This window comes from Octopus bimaculoides, chromosome 17 (genome assembly GCF_001194135.2).
Source record: "Octopus bimaculoides isolate UCB-OBI-ISO-001 chromosome 17, ASM119413v2, whole genome shotgun sequence".
Classification (NCBI taxonomy): Eukaryota; Metazoa; Mollusca; class Cephalopoda; order Octopoda; family Octopodidae; genus Octopus; species Octopus bimaculoides.
Genome location: NC_068997.1, coordinates 36,496,461 through 36,511,192, shown reverse-complemented (window position 1 = coordinate 36,511,192; position 14,732 = coordinate 36,496,461). Strand labels below are relative to the sequence as shown.

The following is a 14,732-nucleotide window of genomic DNA, read 5'->3' as shown; positions in this document are numbered from 1 at the left end:
TGGCCGTCCAGTTGAGTTTGATGAAGAGCGATTAAACCAACTTTTGCACGAAAATTCTCGTCAAGCGACAAGGGAACTGGTAGAGAAAATGGAATGCTCCCACACTGCTATAGAGAAGCATCTTCACTCGATGGGAAAGGTTCAGAAGTATGGTGCATGGGTTCCACATGTTTTAAGTGAAAACAACAAAAATCGAGTCACAATCTTCGCTGGTTTCCTTCCTCATTACCACTCAACTCATGGACACAAGCAACGATTTCTTTAACGAATCATTACTGGCGACGAAAAATGGTGCCTGTACATCAATATGAAGCAGTGTAAGGAATGGCTTAGCCCCAGTAAACAAGCGACACCGTGTGTGAAACAAGATCTTCATCTGCGTAAAACGATGTTGTGCGTATAGTGGGACTGGGAAGGGATTATCCATTATGAATTGCTTGACCGGAACCAAATGGCCAATGCGGAACTCTATGTTCAACAGATAGAACGACTCAACATGGCTATTCAAGAGAAAAGACCTAATCGACAGCATAGAGTTCTGCTGCACGACAATGCCCACCCTCATATCGCCAATAAGACCAAGGAAGCCATTCAAATGCATGGCTGGGAAGTGCTGCCACAACAGCCGTACTCTCCTGATTTGGCACCAACAGATTTCCACCTCTTTCGATCTCTTTCAAATGCTATGTGCGGAGTTTCGTTCAATACTGATGCAGAATTCAGAGGTTGGTTGAATTGAAATCAGCTGATTTCTAGTAACGAGGTATTGAAAATCTTGTTGAACATTGGGAAGAAGTTGTAAACAACAAGGGTGAATACATTATTGATTAATTAGTTGTTATTTTTTATTAAACCTTTTAAAAAATTTTAATTTAAAAAAACAGTGGGAACTTAGTTGCCAATCTAATATTTTTCACTCTGAGGGAGAGACCTTTTGTTACCAACAAAAGTAATAGCTCTCTGAACCTTACATGACCAGTTTTTATTCTAGCAGCTATGCTTTCAGAGCAACCTCCTCGCTGCTAATTTGGTTACATCCATAACAGACACTATCTGCTATCTCTAGGGATCTGTCTGGACATGAGAAGAAGTTTATTTTCTCTACATTCTTAGTGTTTATTGTATCTGCACATCTACCATACACAAAAACTGCTTTCTCTGTTAACGTTCATGAAGCACAATTGGGTCCCCATGTCTATGCAGTGGAAACAGGAGTGGGTATCCATTACTGTCTTGACTACAGTTGTCAGATGTGGTTGTCATGAGGGTGGTGATGAATTTTGTGGGTTGGGAGCTGGCTCAATCCACTCACAGTGAATGCCACTGCAAGTACAAGTAAGTTCCTGTGATTCCATTGCTCCTCTTATGTGTCCATAGCTTGCACTAGATGCACCACATGGAATTACAACCTTGATCTTTTCTACATATCAAGCAGGGCCATTTCCTTGAAGGGTTTAGTAATTGAAAGAATAACAGGGAAAGTGGGAACTTTCCAAGTGTGCCTTCTGCATGAAAGACAAAACCAGTCGAGGCTAACATACTTCAGAGTTGTCTCCAAGTTGTACTTGTTGTTCAAACTGGAAATTTTTAATGGAAGGATGATGAAGAAATGACTTCATGGCATAGTTTCTTTCAAAAATTTCTGTTCATTCCATTAAAAAGATAAAATTGATGATGACAGATCAATAGAAAATACAAAAGAAAAATGTCTATCTCTAATGTATTGGAAAGCAGGAGTTCATGTTTACAAAGAAGGCTGTGTAGTAAGTAGCTTGCTTACCAACCACATGGTTCTGGGTTCAGTCCCACTGCGTGGCACCTTGGGCAAATGTCTTCTACTATAGCCTCGGGCCGACCAAAGCCTTGTGAGTGGATTTGGTAGGTGGAAACTGAAAGAAGCCCGTCGTATATATGTATATATATATACGTATGTGTTTGTGTGTCTGTGTTTGTCCCCCCAACATCGCTTGACAACCGATGCTAGTGTGTTTACGTCCCCGTAACTTAGCGGTTCGGCAAAAGAGATCGATAGAATAAGTCCTAGGATCGATTTGCTCGACTAAAGGCGGTGCTCCAGCATGGCCACAGTCAAATGACTGAAACAAGTAAAAGAGTAAAAAAGTAAACAGATGAATCAAAACAGGAAAGCTTTTAAACAACAATATGAAATGAATATATCCTTATTGCATGTGTGTGATGTGTTCTTTCATGCATGTATATGACAGTCATCATCATCATCATCATTGTTTAATGTCCGCTTTCCATGCTGGCATAGGTTGGGCAGTTTGACTGAGGACTGGCAAGCCAGAAGACTGTACCAAGCTCCAATCTGATCTGGCAAGATTTCTACAGCTGGATGCCCTTCCTAATGCCAACCACTCCAAGAATGTAGTGGGTGCTTTTTATGTGCCACCGGCACTATAGCCAGTCAGGCAGTACTGACATCAATCATACTTAAATGGTGCTTTTTACATGTCACCAGCACGGGAACCAGTCAGGCAGCGCTGGCAATGATCATACTCAAATGGTGCTTTTTACGTGCTACTGGCATGGGAGCCAGTCAGGCGATATCGGCATCAGCCACGACAATGATTTCACTTGACTCAGCAGGTCTTCCCAAGCACAGTTTATTACCCAATGATTGAAGGGTACTCTTAAATGGGCTGGTTATGCCACACTGGCATAGGCCACAGTTGCGGTCTCACTTGGCTTGTCAGGTCTTCTAAAGCACAGCATATCTCCAAAGGTTTTGGTCACTCATCATCACTTCCATGAGGCCCAACGTTTGAAAGTCATGCTTCACCACCTCATCCCAGGTTTTCCTGGGTCTACCTCTTCCACAGGTTCCCTCTACTGCTAGGGTGTGAACTTCTTCACACAACTGTCCTCATCCATATGCAACACATGACCATACCAGCATAGTCTCTCTCTTGCACACCACATCTGATGCTTCTCATGTTCAACTTTTCTCTCAGGGTGCTTACACTCTGTTGTGTATGCACACTGACATTACACATCCAGAGGAGCAAACTAGTTTCATTTCTTGCAAGATTGCGCATGTCCTCAGCAGTCACAGCCTATGTTCCACTGCCATATAGTATGGCTGCTCGCACACATGCATATACAATCTACCTTTCACTCTGAGCAAGAGGCCCTCTGTTACCAGCAGAAGTAGGAGTTCTCTGAACTTTGCCCAGGCTATTCTTATTCTAGCAGCTATACTTTCAGAGCAACCACCCCTGCTACCGACAGTCACCTAGGTAACGGAAGCTATCAACTGCTTCTAGTTTTTCCCTCTGGCATGTGACGGAAGCTGTTTTCTGCACATTTTCAGTGTTTATTGCCCCTGAGCATTTGCCACACACAAAAACTATCTTCCCAGTTAGCCTTCCTTTGATGTTGCTTCACCTCTTATGCATCCATAGCTTACACTGGATATATCTTATGGAGTTTCTACCTATACCTTTTCTACAGATTGAGCAGGGCCATCTACCTGAAGGGATTTGTAATTTGTTTGTCTTCCTACTTACTAAGACTTTGGTTTTTGCTAGATTGACTCTGAGGTCTTCGATTCTAGACCTTGCTTCCTCACCTGAAACTTCTCTAGTTCTGATAGTGACACAGCTGTTAGAGCAAGGTCATCAGCATAGAGAAGCTCCTATGGGCATCCTGTCTTGACTTCTGTTATTGCCTGGAGAACTATGATGAATGAGAGGGGACTGAGGACTGATCCTTGGTGGACCCCTTCCCTACCTGGAATTCTTCACTATACTCGTTGCCTACCCTCACCTTACTGACAGCATCCCTGTACATTTCTTGTACAGCTCTCACTAACCACTCATCTATCCCTAGTTTCCGCATTGACCACCAGATTAGGGGACCCTGCCAAAAACTTTCTCCATGTCAACATAAGGCAAGTACAGAAGTTTATATTTGGCTAGGTATTTCTCCTGCAGTTGCCTTACCAGAAATATAGCATCAGTGGTGATTCTACCTGGCACAAAACCAAACTGCATCTCATCTAGGGTAACTTTCTCCCTAATTGGGCTATGACCCTCTCCATGACCATGATCACCTGATCCAGTAGTTTGATATCCCTGTAATTATTCATATCTAATGCTTCGCTTTTACCTTTGTAGCAGTTGACTATGGTGCTGCTACACCAGTCATTGGGTATGACTCCTTCATGTATCACCTGGTTAATGATACAGGTGACTAGGCTATAGCCAACACTGCCAGATATTTTGAGCATCTCAGCAGTGATTCCTGATGGGCCAGGGGCTTTCCCTGTCTTCATACCCTTAATTCCTTTTTCTACCAAGGTACTCTCAATTTGGATAGCTGATCCCTCTGTTGGGTTGACATTTGGCAGCTTCTCTTTCTCTTGTTCATTCTCTTCATTTGGCATCCTTTCATAGTGGCGTCTCCAAACTTCTCTCTTTGCAGCCTCATTAAATGCAAGTGAGCTATCATCCCTGCAGACACTTATCTCTCCTATGACATCAAGATTCTCACACACTATCTTGCAACATAAAACATTTTAAGTCTTTGGTCCTCATGACGCAGAACATTGGCAAATTTTTTATCTGCTTCCCCTCTGGCTAAGTAAACCTGTTTCCTAGCTTCCCTTCTGACAATCTGTTACAATTCCCTGCTACCACCGTTCCTCCAGTTCTTCCATGTCTGTTTCTTTTCTTTAATGGCCCTGTCAACTACATTGTTCTACCACCATGTTACCGTGGGTCAAGAAGGGACTTCACACCATCTACAGATCTGGTCAGTAGTCCTCAACGGGTTGTCCTGTAGGAACCTCCAGTTTCTTCCACATTATGTGATGCTATATCTTCCTCTATTTCGTCAAAAGCTTCACGTAATACATCTCTAAATCTCTGTCCACTTAGAGGATCCTTAAGCTTCCAGACCCTTCTTTTCCATGCTGGTTGTTTTTTGGGCATCCATTTAGCCCTGATCCTGAAGTTGCTAACTACTAATCTATGTTGCGGGGTGCATTCTTCACCTGAGAAGGTTTTGGCATTTATAAGTAGCCATCTTTCCTGTTTCCTGGTTCCAGACCAGTAGGTGAATAGGTGACTGGGAGGTTTCCTGAAGTTAGTATTACAAACCATAAGATCATTTGCATCGCAGAACTCCATCAGCCCCTTTCCCTCCTCATTGTGGGAACCAAAACCATAGCCACCATGTATGCCATGAAAGCCCTCTGCATGTTGTCCAACATACCATTGAAGTCACCAGCCACAAAGAGAAGGTCCATATCATTCGTCAATGAGGTAGTCTGCAAGAGGGTGTCATAAAATTGGTCTTTCTGTTCATCAGGTAGTCCTGGCTGAGGGACATAAGCCAAGAGAATGGTTGCTAATCCATGTTGCAGCACTAATCTAAGCTTAAGTATTCTATCACAGACTCTGATTTCTTCGATTACCTTATTAACCTGTTTCTCTGCAAGAAGTATACCCACGCTCCTGACCTTATCAGTGTTCCCTACCCAGAATATCTTATACCTATGTTCTTTGCCTGTGAGAAACTTAGCAGAACTTCCTCTCCACCATGTCTCCGTTCAGGCATCTCAACAATCTGCAAACACTTTAGCTGCCAGTGTGAAAGAATGGTGATAATAATAATGAGATAAAATTGAGCATTTGCATTCTTAACTAGAGCTATAACCAACAGTTTTTGGTCAGTCAAACTGTGACAAAATTAGATAAATGAATGAATAACAATAATAAATGAGCATGAAAGAGAGGGAGAAGGGAGAAAGAGGGAGAGTTGGATTGACGGTAAGGATCTTAAGTTTTTCTCTAAATGTACAGCATGGAAGACGAAATTGTGTTTACATAGATGGATAATGAAATGAAATACTAAAGTAATTATAATTTGTGCTGTAAAAGAGGTTTTAGGTGAGTGCTAGGTTGGAAAACAAAGTTGCTTATCTGAACATCTTGTCTTCTACTCTGTGTGGCAAGATATTAAAATATGAGGTAGGAGAATCTGAATGAGCTAGTTTATATAGAATGGGGTGGGGTGGGGGGAACAGAGGTAAAGTGTTGGGAGAAGCAAGTGGTTAACAGAACTGAGAGAGAGAGAGGAAAAGAGAACAAGCAAAGGCCAAAAGCTAGGCTGGTCGAAAATAGAACAGAAGGAGATAGAATTTTCAGGATTTAGGATAACATAATTGAATGAATGGTTTTAACATTGCCACTGCCAATGAGAAAGAATAGTAATAATAATAATGAGATAGAACAGCAAACACTCTGTCTGCTGGTGTGAAAGAATGGTAACAGTCTGTATGTAGGTGTGTGTTTGTTGTATGATAAGTCTGAGAGAAGTTTATATGCTGTGCTCTGATACTGAATGACATAGCATCAGCTGGCTATAGCAGTAACTTTAATGGAGTCAAGTTAACAACACTTTATATTGGCTTTTGCAGACTCCAGAGTTAAATTGTTGAAGAACTTTCTAATTAGCCACAGTTATGACCAACAAAAAATAGATTCATAATGCCCAGTTGGTTGTTACTTAGCCAAATTGTTGCACTTAGAATACATTTAAGTAATTGTCTATTTATAGCCAATTGAAATACAGTTAAGTAAGACTTGAAGTTACTGTGTCTGTGTTATTAGTTACTTGCAACTGTAATATCAGTTATATACCTATGTATGCATATGTAAATTTGTTTTTCAAGTGTGAGAGAAATTTAGACCAGAGCTAGTAAGGATGGCAAAACCGTAATTACACTGCTCACTCCAAGTTTTCAATGGATTTTTGTTTCTATACTAACTTACATACTACTTACAGTGTTAACTTATGAGTTTAAAAATATTTTAAAAATGAAAATTGTAAAGAGATTTATTTTGATAATCCTTAGAGAAATAAAATCTGAGTCAGGTAAATATTTCTACATTCTCGTACAATGATATTTTTTGGTTTAAGCTTCATACAGTATAACATTTTTGGAAACCATTTACTTTTATCTTCAGCAAAGCTGGGTCACAGAAATATATTTTGACATAACACTTTATCATTTTAAATTTACAACTTTAATTCTATAGTTATTGTCTTTTCATTTTCAACAAATTTGGAATTTCTCTATTATACACTATCACTGAGATATATAATCCAAGGTTAGATAAACAACTTTGAGTTTATATTTTTAAATACATTCATCAGAGAAATAGTACTAGCAATGGCACTGATACCAGATAGATCAAGTTGCCTTTGTGCATTCAGTTAAAAATTGCCCAGCTATGCTTAACACTTGACACTTTGCCCAGCTATGCTTAACACATGAATACTTTGTTATATTTGTCATACCTTTACTATTCATATTAAACATAAATCATTGATGGTGTCTGATTATATAGATATTTAAATTGCAAAGTATTTTCACCTGAGTGTGAAGATATTTGGAGCTATATTAATGAGTTTTAAAAGCAACAAAAAAAAAAAAAAAACTTAATATTTATGGATGGAATATATTACTACCCGCAAGGCTTTGTTTTGTTTTGCTTTTTTTCTTTTGTAGGAGGAGCTCATAGAATCAGATACTGAAGACAGTATAAAATCTTCAGATGAGGATGATATTATAACAATGCCGAATATGGTTCTAGAAACACAGAATACAGAAGAACTGGATGATGTCCTGCCTGAAATTATGTTAAACAAAAATTCTGGTAATCATATTTAGTTTACAAGTTTTTAAAAAATTTCTTTAATGTCTTCAAATTTCCCATGCTATCATATATGTGTGTGTAAATGTTGATATTTTTATACAGGGTGTCCACAAAGTCTGGGTACATAGAGTAAATAAAATCATAACATAAACAATTAAATATAAGAAATAATAATTTCTTGAAGTATGTGTTAATCCCATGTACCCAGACTTTGTGGACACCCTGTATTGTAAATTTTGTACAGTTGTGTTATTTCTAATGCTAATCATTCACATATGAAGTGGAGGTGATTGTCTCAGAACATGACACAATATTATCATTTGACATATTCTTCTTAGTCTATGAATATAAGTTTTGAGATCCATCTCCACACCAGTTATCTTATAGCAGCTGAATCAAAGTTGACTAGTCAGACTCGGTTAACCAGTGTAAAATGAATAAGTTAAATAATAGTATTCATTATCATCAAGTATTAAACATCAGTTACACCATGTAATAAAATGTTTACATTTTTGTCTCTAAACAGTAAGTCACTTCCTTTTTGCATTTGCCTAAAAGTTACAGAAAATGACTATTATTCTCATCAAACTTTGCTTTTGTGACCTCAGTAATGATATTTTGAAATTTACCTATTTTCCAGATTTTCCATATAGATTTAGTGCTGAGAATTTTCTCAAAATTTCATGAACTTTCTAGAACATGCCCTTCATGTAAATAGTAATATAGATACCAAAGCTCTAAATCTTCAGCTTAGTTTAGTTTTAGCTGCCTATGTAAAAAGGCCTATCTGCATTTATCAGCAGTGTTGTCAAGAGGCTGCAAGCGTCTGGCAAGTGTATTTTGCTATGTCTATGGCTAATTTATCAAAATAGGAGTGTAAAAATAGTCGCAGCATCTGCTAAAATGTTAAAGACCTACAAAACATATTTTGGCATATCTACTCGGGATCAAGTAACTCTGAGTACTTCATTTACTTAACTGAATAGTCAAAATTATATTGTAAAAAGTTAAAAAATTTTTAAATTTAAGATAAGAAATAGATTTCTGTAAAATTTTCAATGTTTTTAGAAAAATATGTCAGATAAGAAATATGTTGTGAGAACCTTGCACATCAGTCATGGGTAAAATAAATTAATTTCACCATCATCATACATCCATTTCCATAGTGGCATGGGTAGGATGGTTTGACCAGGAACTGGCGAGCTGCAGGGCTGTGTGTCAAGCTCCAATGTCATCTTTGGCATGGTTTCTACAGCTGGATGCCCTTTTTAATGCCAGCCACTTTACAAAATGTCATGGGTGTCTTTTTTTTCATGACATCAACAGTAGTGAGATTGCCATGTAATTTGAAGAAAAAAGAACAAAGGAGGAGGAGAAGGAAAGGGAGGAAAAAGCTCCCACTACTAAGAAGGAATATTTAGGAGAGGAAAATGGAGGTTGTGGCTGTATGCCAGGTGTTGAAAGGTTAAAGTATGTACAGAGACTAGCACAGTTGTCTTACTATAGAGGAAATATGGCTGAAGGAGGTAAGAAGAAGGTAGTGATGAAGTACTAGAGCAAACTCTCAAGGAACAAGGTGAGCATCAAATAGAACAAGGATAATGGATCATGAAAGATGATGAGAAAGTAGATGCTTTCATAATAGTGTGAGGAGGGAGTAAATAGGTAGAGGTTAGTGTAGTGAGTGATGAACAAAGATGGAGGGGAAATACCAGTATGCAGAAGAGTAAGTTTGGAGATATGGGAGTGTTTCAGGAAGGTGAGTAGAACAAAAAGTAGGAGAACAATGTACAAGGTGTTGGAACTGTGGAGAGGTAGAGATAGTGATACATATGAAAGCTATAGTAGGTGGGTCATGATAGACGATATGGAAAGGTATTGAGAATGATAGATTAAGAGATGTTTAGAATGGAGTATGGCAGAGTGGCTGAAGGCACAGCAAGGAGGTGATTGGTTGAAATAGTGTGGATAATAACAATGAGGAATGGGTGTAGTTTGCAGTGAGGTGGTTGGGACCATTTGGAGGGTATAGCATATAATATGTGCTGTATTGCTTGCATGTGAATACAGTAGCTACATAGTACCATACATGGGTGGGGAAAGGATTGCCTGACATGCCAGGGAGAGAGGTGTGGGAACATGGCCTTGTATGTACAAGCATATCTGAGCAGGGTTGCCAATTTAGCATATTTTATGCCAGATCTAGCATTTTTTCTAAGCATTTAGCAGAAAATTTTTGAATCTAGCATTTAGCAGGGAAAATAGCAGGTTTAAAATTTTATTTAGCATTTTTTTCAGCATTTTTCTCTGATCATGACATATCCACAATAGTTACCCTTTTTTCGTCTTTTTCCTCCTTTTCTACATTCGTTAATGTTTCTTATAGCCAAATTTTACTGCTATCAGCTATTGTTGAATTTTTCTTTCACTTTCTTGAAACTTCAAATGAAAGTTTATCAAGTTATGAACTTTTCCTGCTCCCCCACCAGCTTGGATACAGAGTGGTGCTGCTGGGGGGAGGGGGAGAAGATAACTCATGTCAGCATCTGAACTCGCCATACAATAATGTAAATATGTTGCAAAGAATGAAAGCATGGAAATTCATCCTAACAATGCTTTATTCTGTAGTGATGAGTTTTTATCATGACAGGTTGACTGATTTATTTTCAGTTTGTTTTAAAATAGGCCTGTGTTTTTTCATGCTTGTTTTAGATTATATATCTTGTATAGAAGTACAGGGGTGGCTGAGTCTCCTCCTTTATGTTTCTACTTTTTTTTTTTCAAGTATTGTAGTTATATTTGTGGTTTTACCAATAGATATTAAATGTAAGATTGGAAGCGAAATATGATGTTCCCAGGTTTATATCAGAACACAGTTTTAGGATTTCTGCAGGTTTTACTTTTCCATTTATATATTCTTCACCTCAAGAACTTGTAAGCAACAAACATAAGAATTGTTAATGACGAATGAAAGAATTGTTAGCGGCAAACTAATAAGTTGTTGTTTTCAATTTTATATTTTTATTAATCATTCAATTTATTTTCTTGCTTCCCACTACATTATAATGAGCAAAGAAAATACCAAGTTGTACCAGCAAAAATTCTGAAAGGAATGGCTTAAGATGCCAGCGTTTACTAAGTGGTTGTGTGAAGTACCTAGTGATCAATCTAAAGCACATTATAGATATTGTAGATGTAATATGTTGGCAAAATATTCTGTTTTAGTAAGCCACTGTGAAGCAAAGAAACATAAGGCATCAATTCCACAGCAAATGATTCTTCTTACCAATTTTATTAAAACCAATAATGATAAGACATCTATGCTTAAAGCAAATTTAGCAATGTTTATTTGTTGCCACTCATCATTTAATAGCTGTGATCACTTAATAGAGTTATGTAAGAATTATATGTCCGATAGTGATATTATATCCAAAGTGAAGTTGCATTGTATAAAATGTGCAAATATTGTGAGAAATGTTCTACCTCCATTTTTTTGGGGGGGATATTTGATTTCTGATATGGGAGATAGAAAATTTAGCCTATTATTAGATGAATCCAATGATATATCGATAAACAAGTTGTTAGGAATCGTTATCATATATTATAGTGACACTCTCAAAAAAGGTATCTTTAGAAACATGTGATGCAGAGGGCATTGTAGATGCCTTAAAAATTGAATTAGTGAAAAAGAAATTAGATATAAAAAATTTACTGGCTATAGGAACCAACAGTGCTAGAGTAATGATAGGAGTCAACAATGGTATTTTCCAGAAATTAAAAGAAGTTCCATCATTACTTCTATATAGATGTGTATGTCATTCTTTACAGTTGGCAGTATCCCACCCTTGTGCTGAATGCTTGCTCATAAATTTAGAATTTTTAGTATCCAAAACCTATAAATGGTCCTCTCATTCTTCAACAAGACAAAGTGCCTACAAACAACTTTACCTTCCTATCAATGATAAAGAGTCTTGGAAGATCGCGAACTAGGTGGCTGTCAAGAGAACCAGCGGTAAATAGAATTTTAAGCCAATGGTTTGAATTGCAAACTCACTTCCAACTACAAAAGAAAAATGCTTTACAGCACAATTTTAAAACATGTTCAGGAAGTGAATAACCTGTTTGAATCAAACACTGTTGACAAAACAATATCACTTGAATATCTTTCAAATTTGATCAAATCTATTGCTTTTATGATAGTGCTGTCAACATGTAGAATTGGTCCTCTTGATCCAGATACTTCTATTGAAAAATTTATGGATCCTAAACCAAATTTGGCTACAGATTCGAGAGAAAGATAGCAGAAATGATTATCAAGAAATCTGCAACAGCCACCGAAGAAAATAATATTCGCAAAAGAGCACAACAATTTTTACTCTGCCTTTATAAAGAGCTCAAGCACGGTTTGCCAGGAAATATTAATATACTGAGGAATATCAAATGTTTTTCAGTAGAGAATATTTTGCAGTATTTCAAAGAGCCAATTTTACCTGTCTTAGAAGCAATGCATTTAAATGAAGAAAAAATTGCTTCAATTGAAATTCAGTTTAATAGCATTCATTTAGTTAAATGGACAAATATATCTAATACTGAGGCATTCTGGCTGGAAGTCTTGGAATATAAAGATGCTACTGGAGGAAATCCTTTTAGAGATGTTGCAAATTTTGTCATTAATCTATTGACATTGCCAAACTCAAATGCAGAAGTTGAATGGTTGTTCAATAGTATGGGTGTAATCAAATCAAAATTGAAAACCAAAATGCATCTTCCTAGGCTTAGATAATACTGTCTATAAAATATGGCCTGAAAAGATATGGCAAATGTTGCAAAATCTTTGATATTCCAAAACACATAACTAACAAGACTGGGACCTTGGATGTATACAGAAGTCATGACCTAGGCACTGCAGCTGAAACGGATCAAATCAGTGAAATTCAAGAAATTAGTTCTCAATGCTGAATATAATTAAAGAAAGTGAATAAAAATGTAAATAAAAATCAAGGTTTTTCATATAATTAGTCTTTAGCATTTTTTCTACTGAAATTTAGCATAAAATTCTAATTTTAAGTTGGCAACACTGTATCTGAGTGGCTTTAGGACACCATTTTTGCTGTAATGAGCAAGATGCCAATATTTTCAGTCCTTTGTCATCTCCTCCATACGACTCAACAATTTTTTCTTAATAACTTATTTTGCCCTATGGCAGGATGGCACAGAGGCAAAAAGAGAGTCATAAAGTTCACTGTCTCTCTTACTTCCCAAGCATTCGTTATTTGTGCTTGGTGAATCTTTTTAGATATAAGGCTGGCAAGACATCGTCTGCTGTCATGTATTCAAACTTTATATCATCCCTCATCCCAGTACCACACTGCCTTGAATTCCATCTACTTATTTTACTAGAGATGGAGCAACCATTTTCAAAAGAGAGCAGCAGACCAGGACGTGTGAGATACAGATACTGACTGCAATTTCAAAGGTGCAGTGAATGAGAGAAAGCCATACTATCTCTACTGAGAAAAGCTCAATGATTGAGATACTTAAGCTCAAACAGTGGAACTGATTAGATGAAAGTATGCAAGACTCACCTGAGTCTTGTAAAATGCAATAATTTTGTTCGAGGCAATTGGAATCAACAGTAGCCTAAATGGGTGGCTCTTCCTCATTCACAGCTCATCCAGGAGCCTAAGCTGTGCTGTTCCACAAAAGAAAACATATCTACCTTTTCCCTAGCTCACTCAGTGCATCTCTAAGATGAATATAGCAGTATCAAGACATTCTTAGGTGCCTTGAAGTATGATGAGTATGGATGGATAGTTATTGGAGATTCAAAACTGTGTGTTTCCAACACAGCTTTACCAAGTTCCTTTCTTCCTTACCTTTAGGACAACAGGAACACTGTGGTACATTATCAGAGACAGCATCGGCTGACCAAGTTCTCTGTGAGGAGAAATGATCTGAAGTGTAAGCATTAGTGGATGCCTGGAAGTTATTTTCATCACTGCACATAAAACTGGGTTTTGGAGAACAATTTTCTTTGTTCCTTACTCTGCATTTGACAGTATTATGCAAACTATCATCCTTAATAATGCTTTTATTTGGCATTTTCTTCAGCATAACTGAACTTTGAATAAATTACAAAATTGACAATGACAGTGGTGGTGGTAGTGTTGCTGCTGCTGCTGCTGCTGTTGTTGTTGTTGTTAGATATTAAGCAGTGATTATTCATTTCACAATTTATCCAAAATTTGATTGTGATTTTTATTTTTATTAAAGAGACAAACTTGATCTAGATATATCAATAGCAACTAATACTTCATTATATTTTTGGAACACGGTTTATTAATTATCATTAGTTAATGATTACAAATCAGTGGTTCATCTGTACTTCTGACACCAAAACTAACAATTGAATATTTGTAAGCAGGTTGCAGTAATTTGAAGAGCATGTTTACATCCTTTACCAATATATAAACATGCACACAAGTCTTCCACACATTTTCTGTCAGTCATATTCCTTTTACAAAGACAAAGTAATGTCCATTAGAGATTATAAAGGAAAACATTTTCCCATATTCCATGCAGTAGGATCAAACAGAATCACAGGGTTGTAAAGCAAACAGTTTAACATACTATTATCCTTGCGTTCATATATCTTTCAGTGAAATGAAATTACTTTATTGTTCAGTAATTTCTGATCGTAATAGTATATATTTAATACCTCCAACATATGCTAATTACAGAGGCATCAAGCTGTTAGATCAGGTTATGAAAGTTACGGAGAAGGTCATAGCCCAACTAATTAGGGAGCAAATCAATTTAGATGAGATGCAGTTTGGGTTCGTGCCAGGTAAAAGCACCACTGATGCCATATTTCTAGTAAGACAGCTGCAGGAGAAATACCTAGCCAAGGATAAACCTCTGCACCTGGCTTTCATTGACATGGAGAAAGCCTTTGACAGGGTCCCCCGATCCCTTATCTGGTGGTCAATGAGGAAACTTGAGATAGAAGAATGGTTAGTGAGAGCTGTGCGAGCCATGTACAGA

At 37.4% G+C, this 14,732-nt stretch overlaps 1 protein-coding gene across 1 annotated transcript in view; it reads left to right on the top strand.

The window, feature by feature from the left end:
• Positions 1-14,732, top strand: part of LOC106877076 (uncharacterized) — a 262,423-nt gene that overhangs the window by 83,100 nt on the left and 164,591 nt on the right. Inside the window, exon 9 of the mRNA XM_052973794.1 lies at positions 7,541-7,688. Coding sequence (XP_052829754.1) covers positions 7,541-7,688 — 148 coding nt within the window. The remainder of the gene's footprint in view (positions 1-7,540; positions 7,689-14,732) is intronic.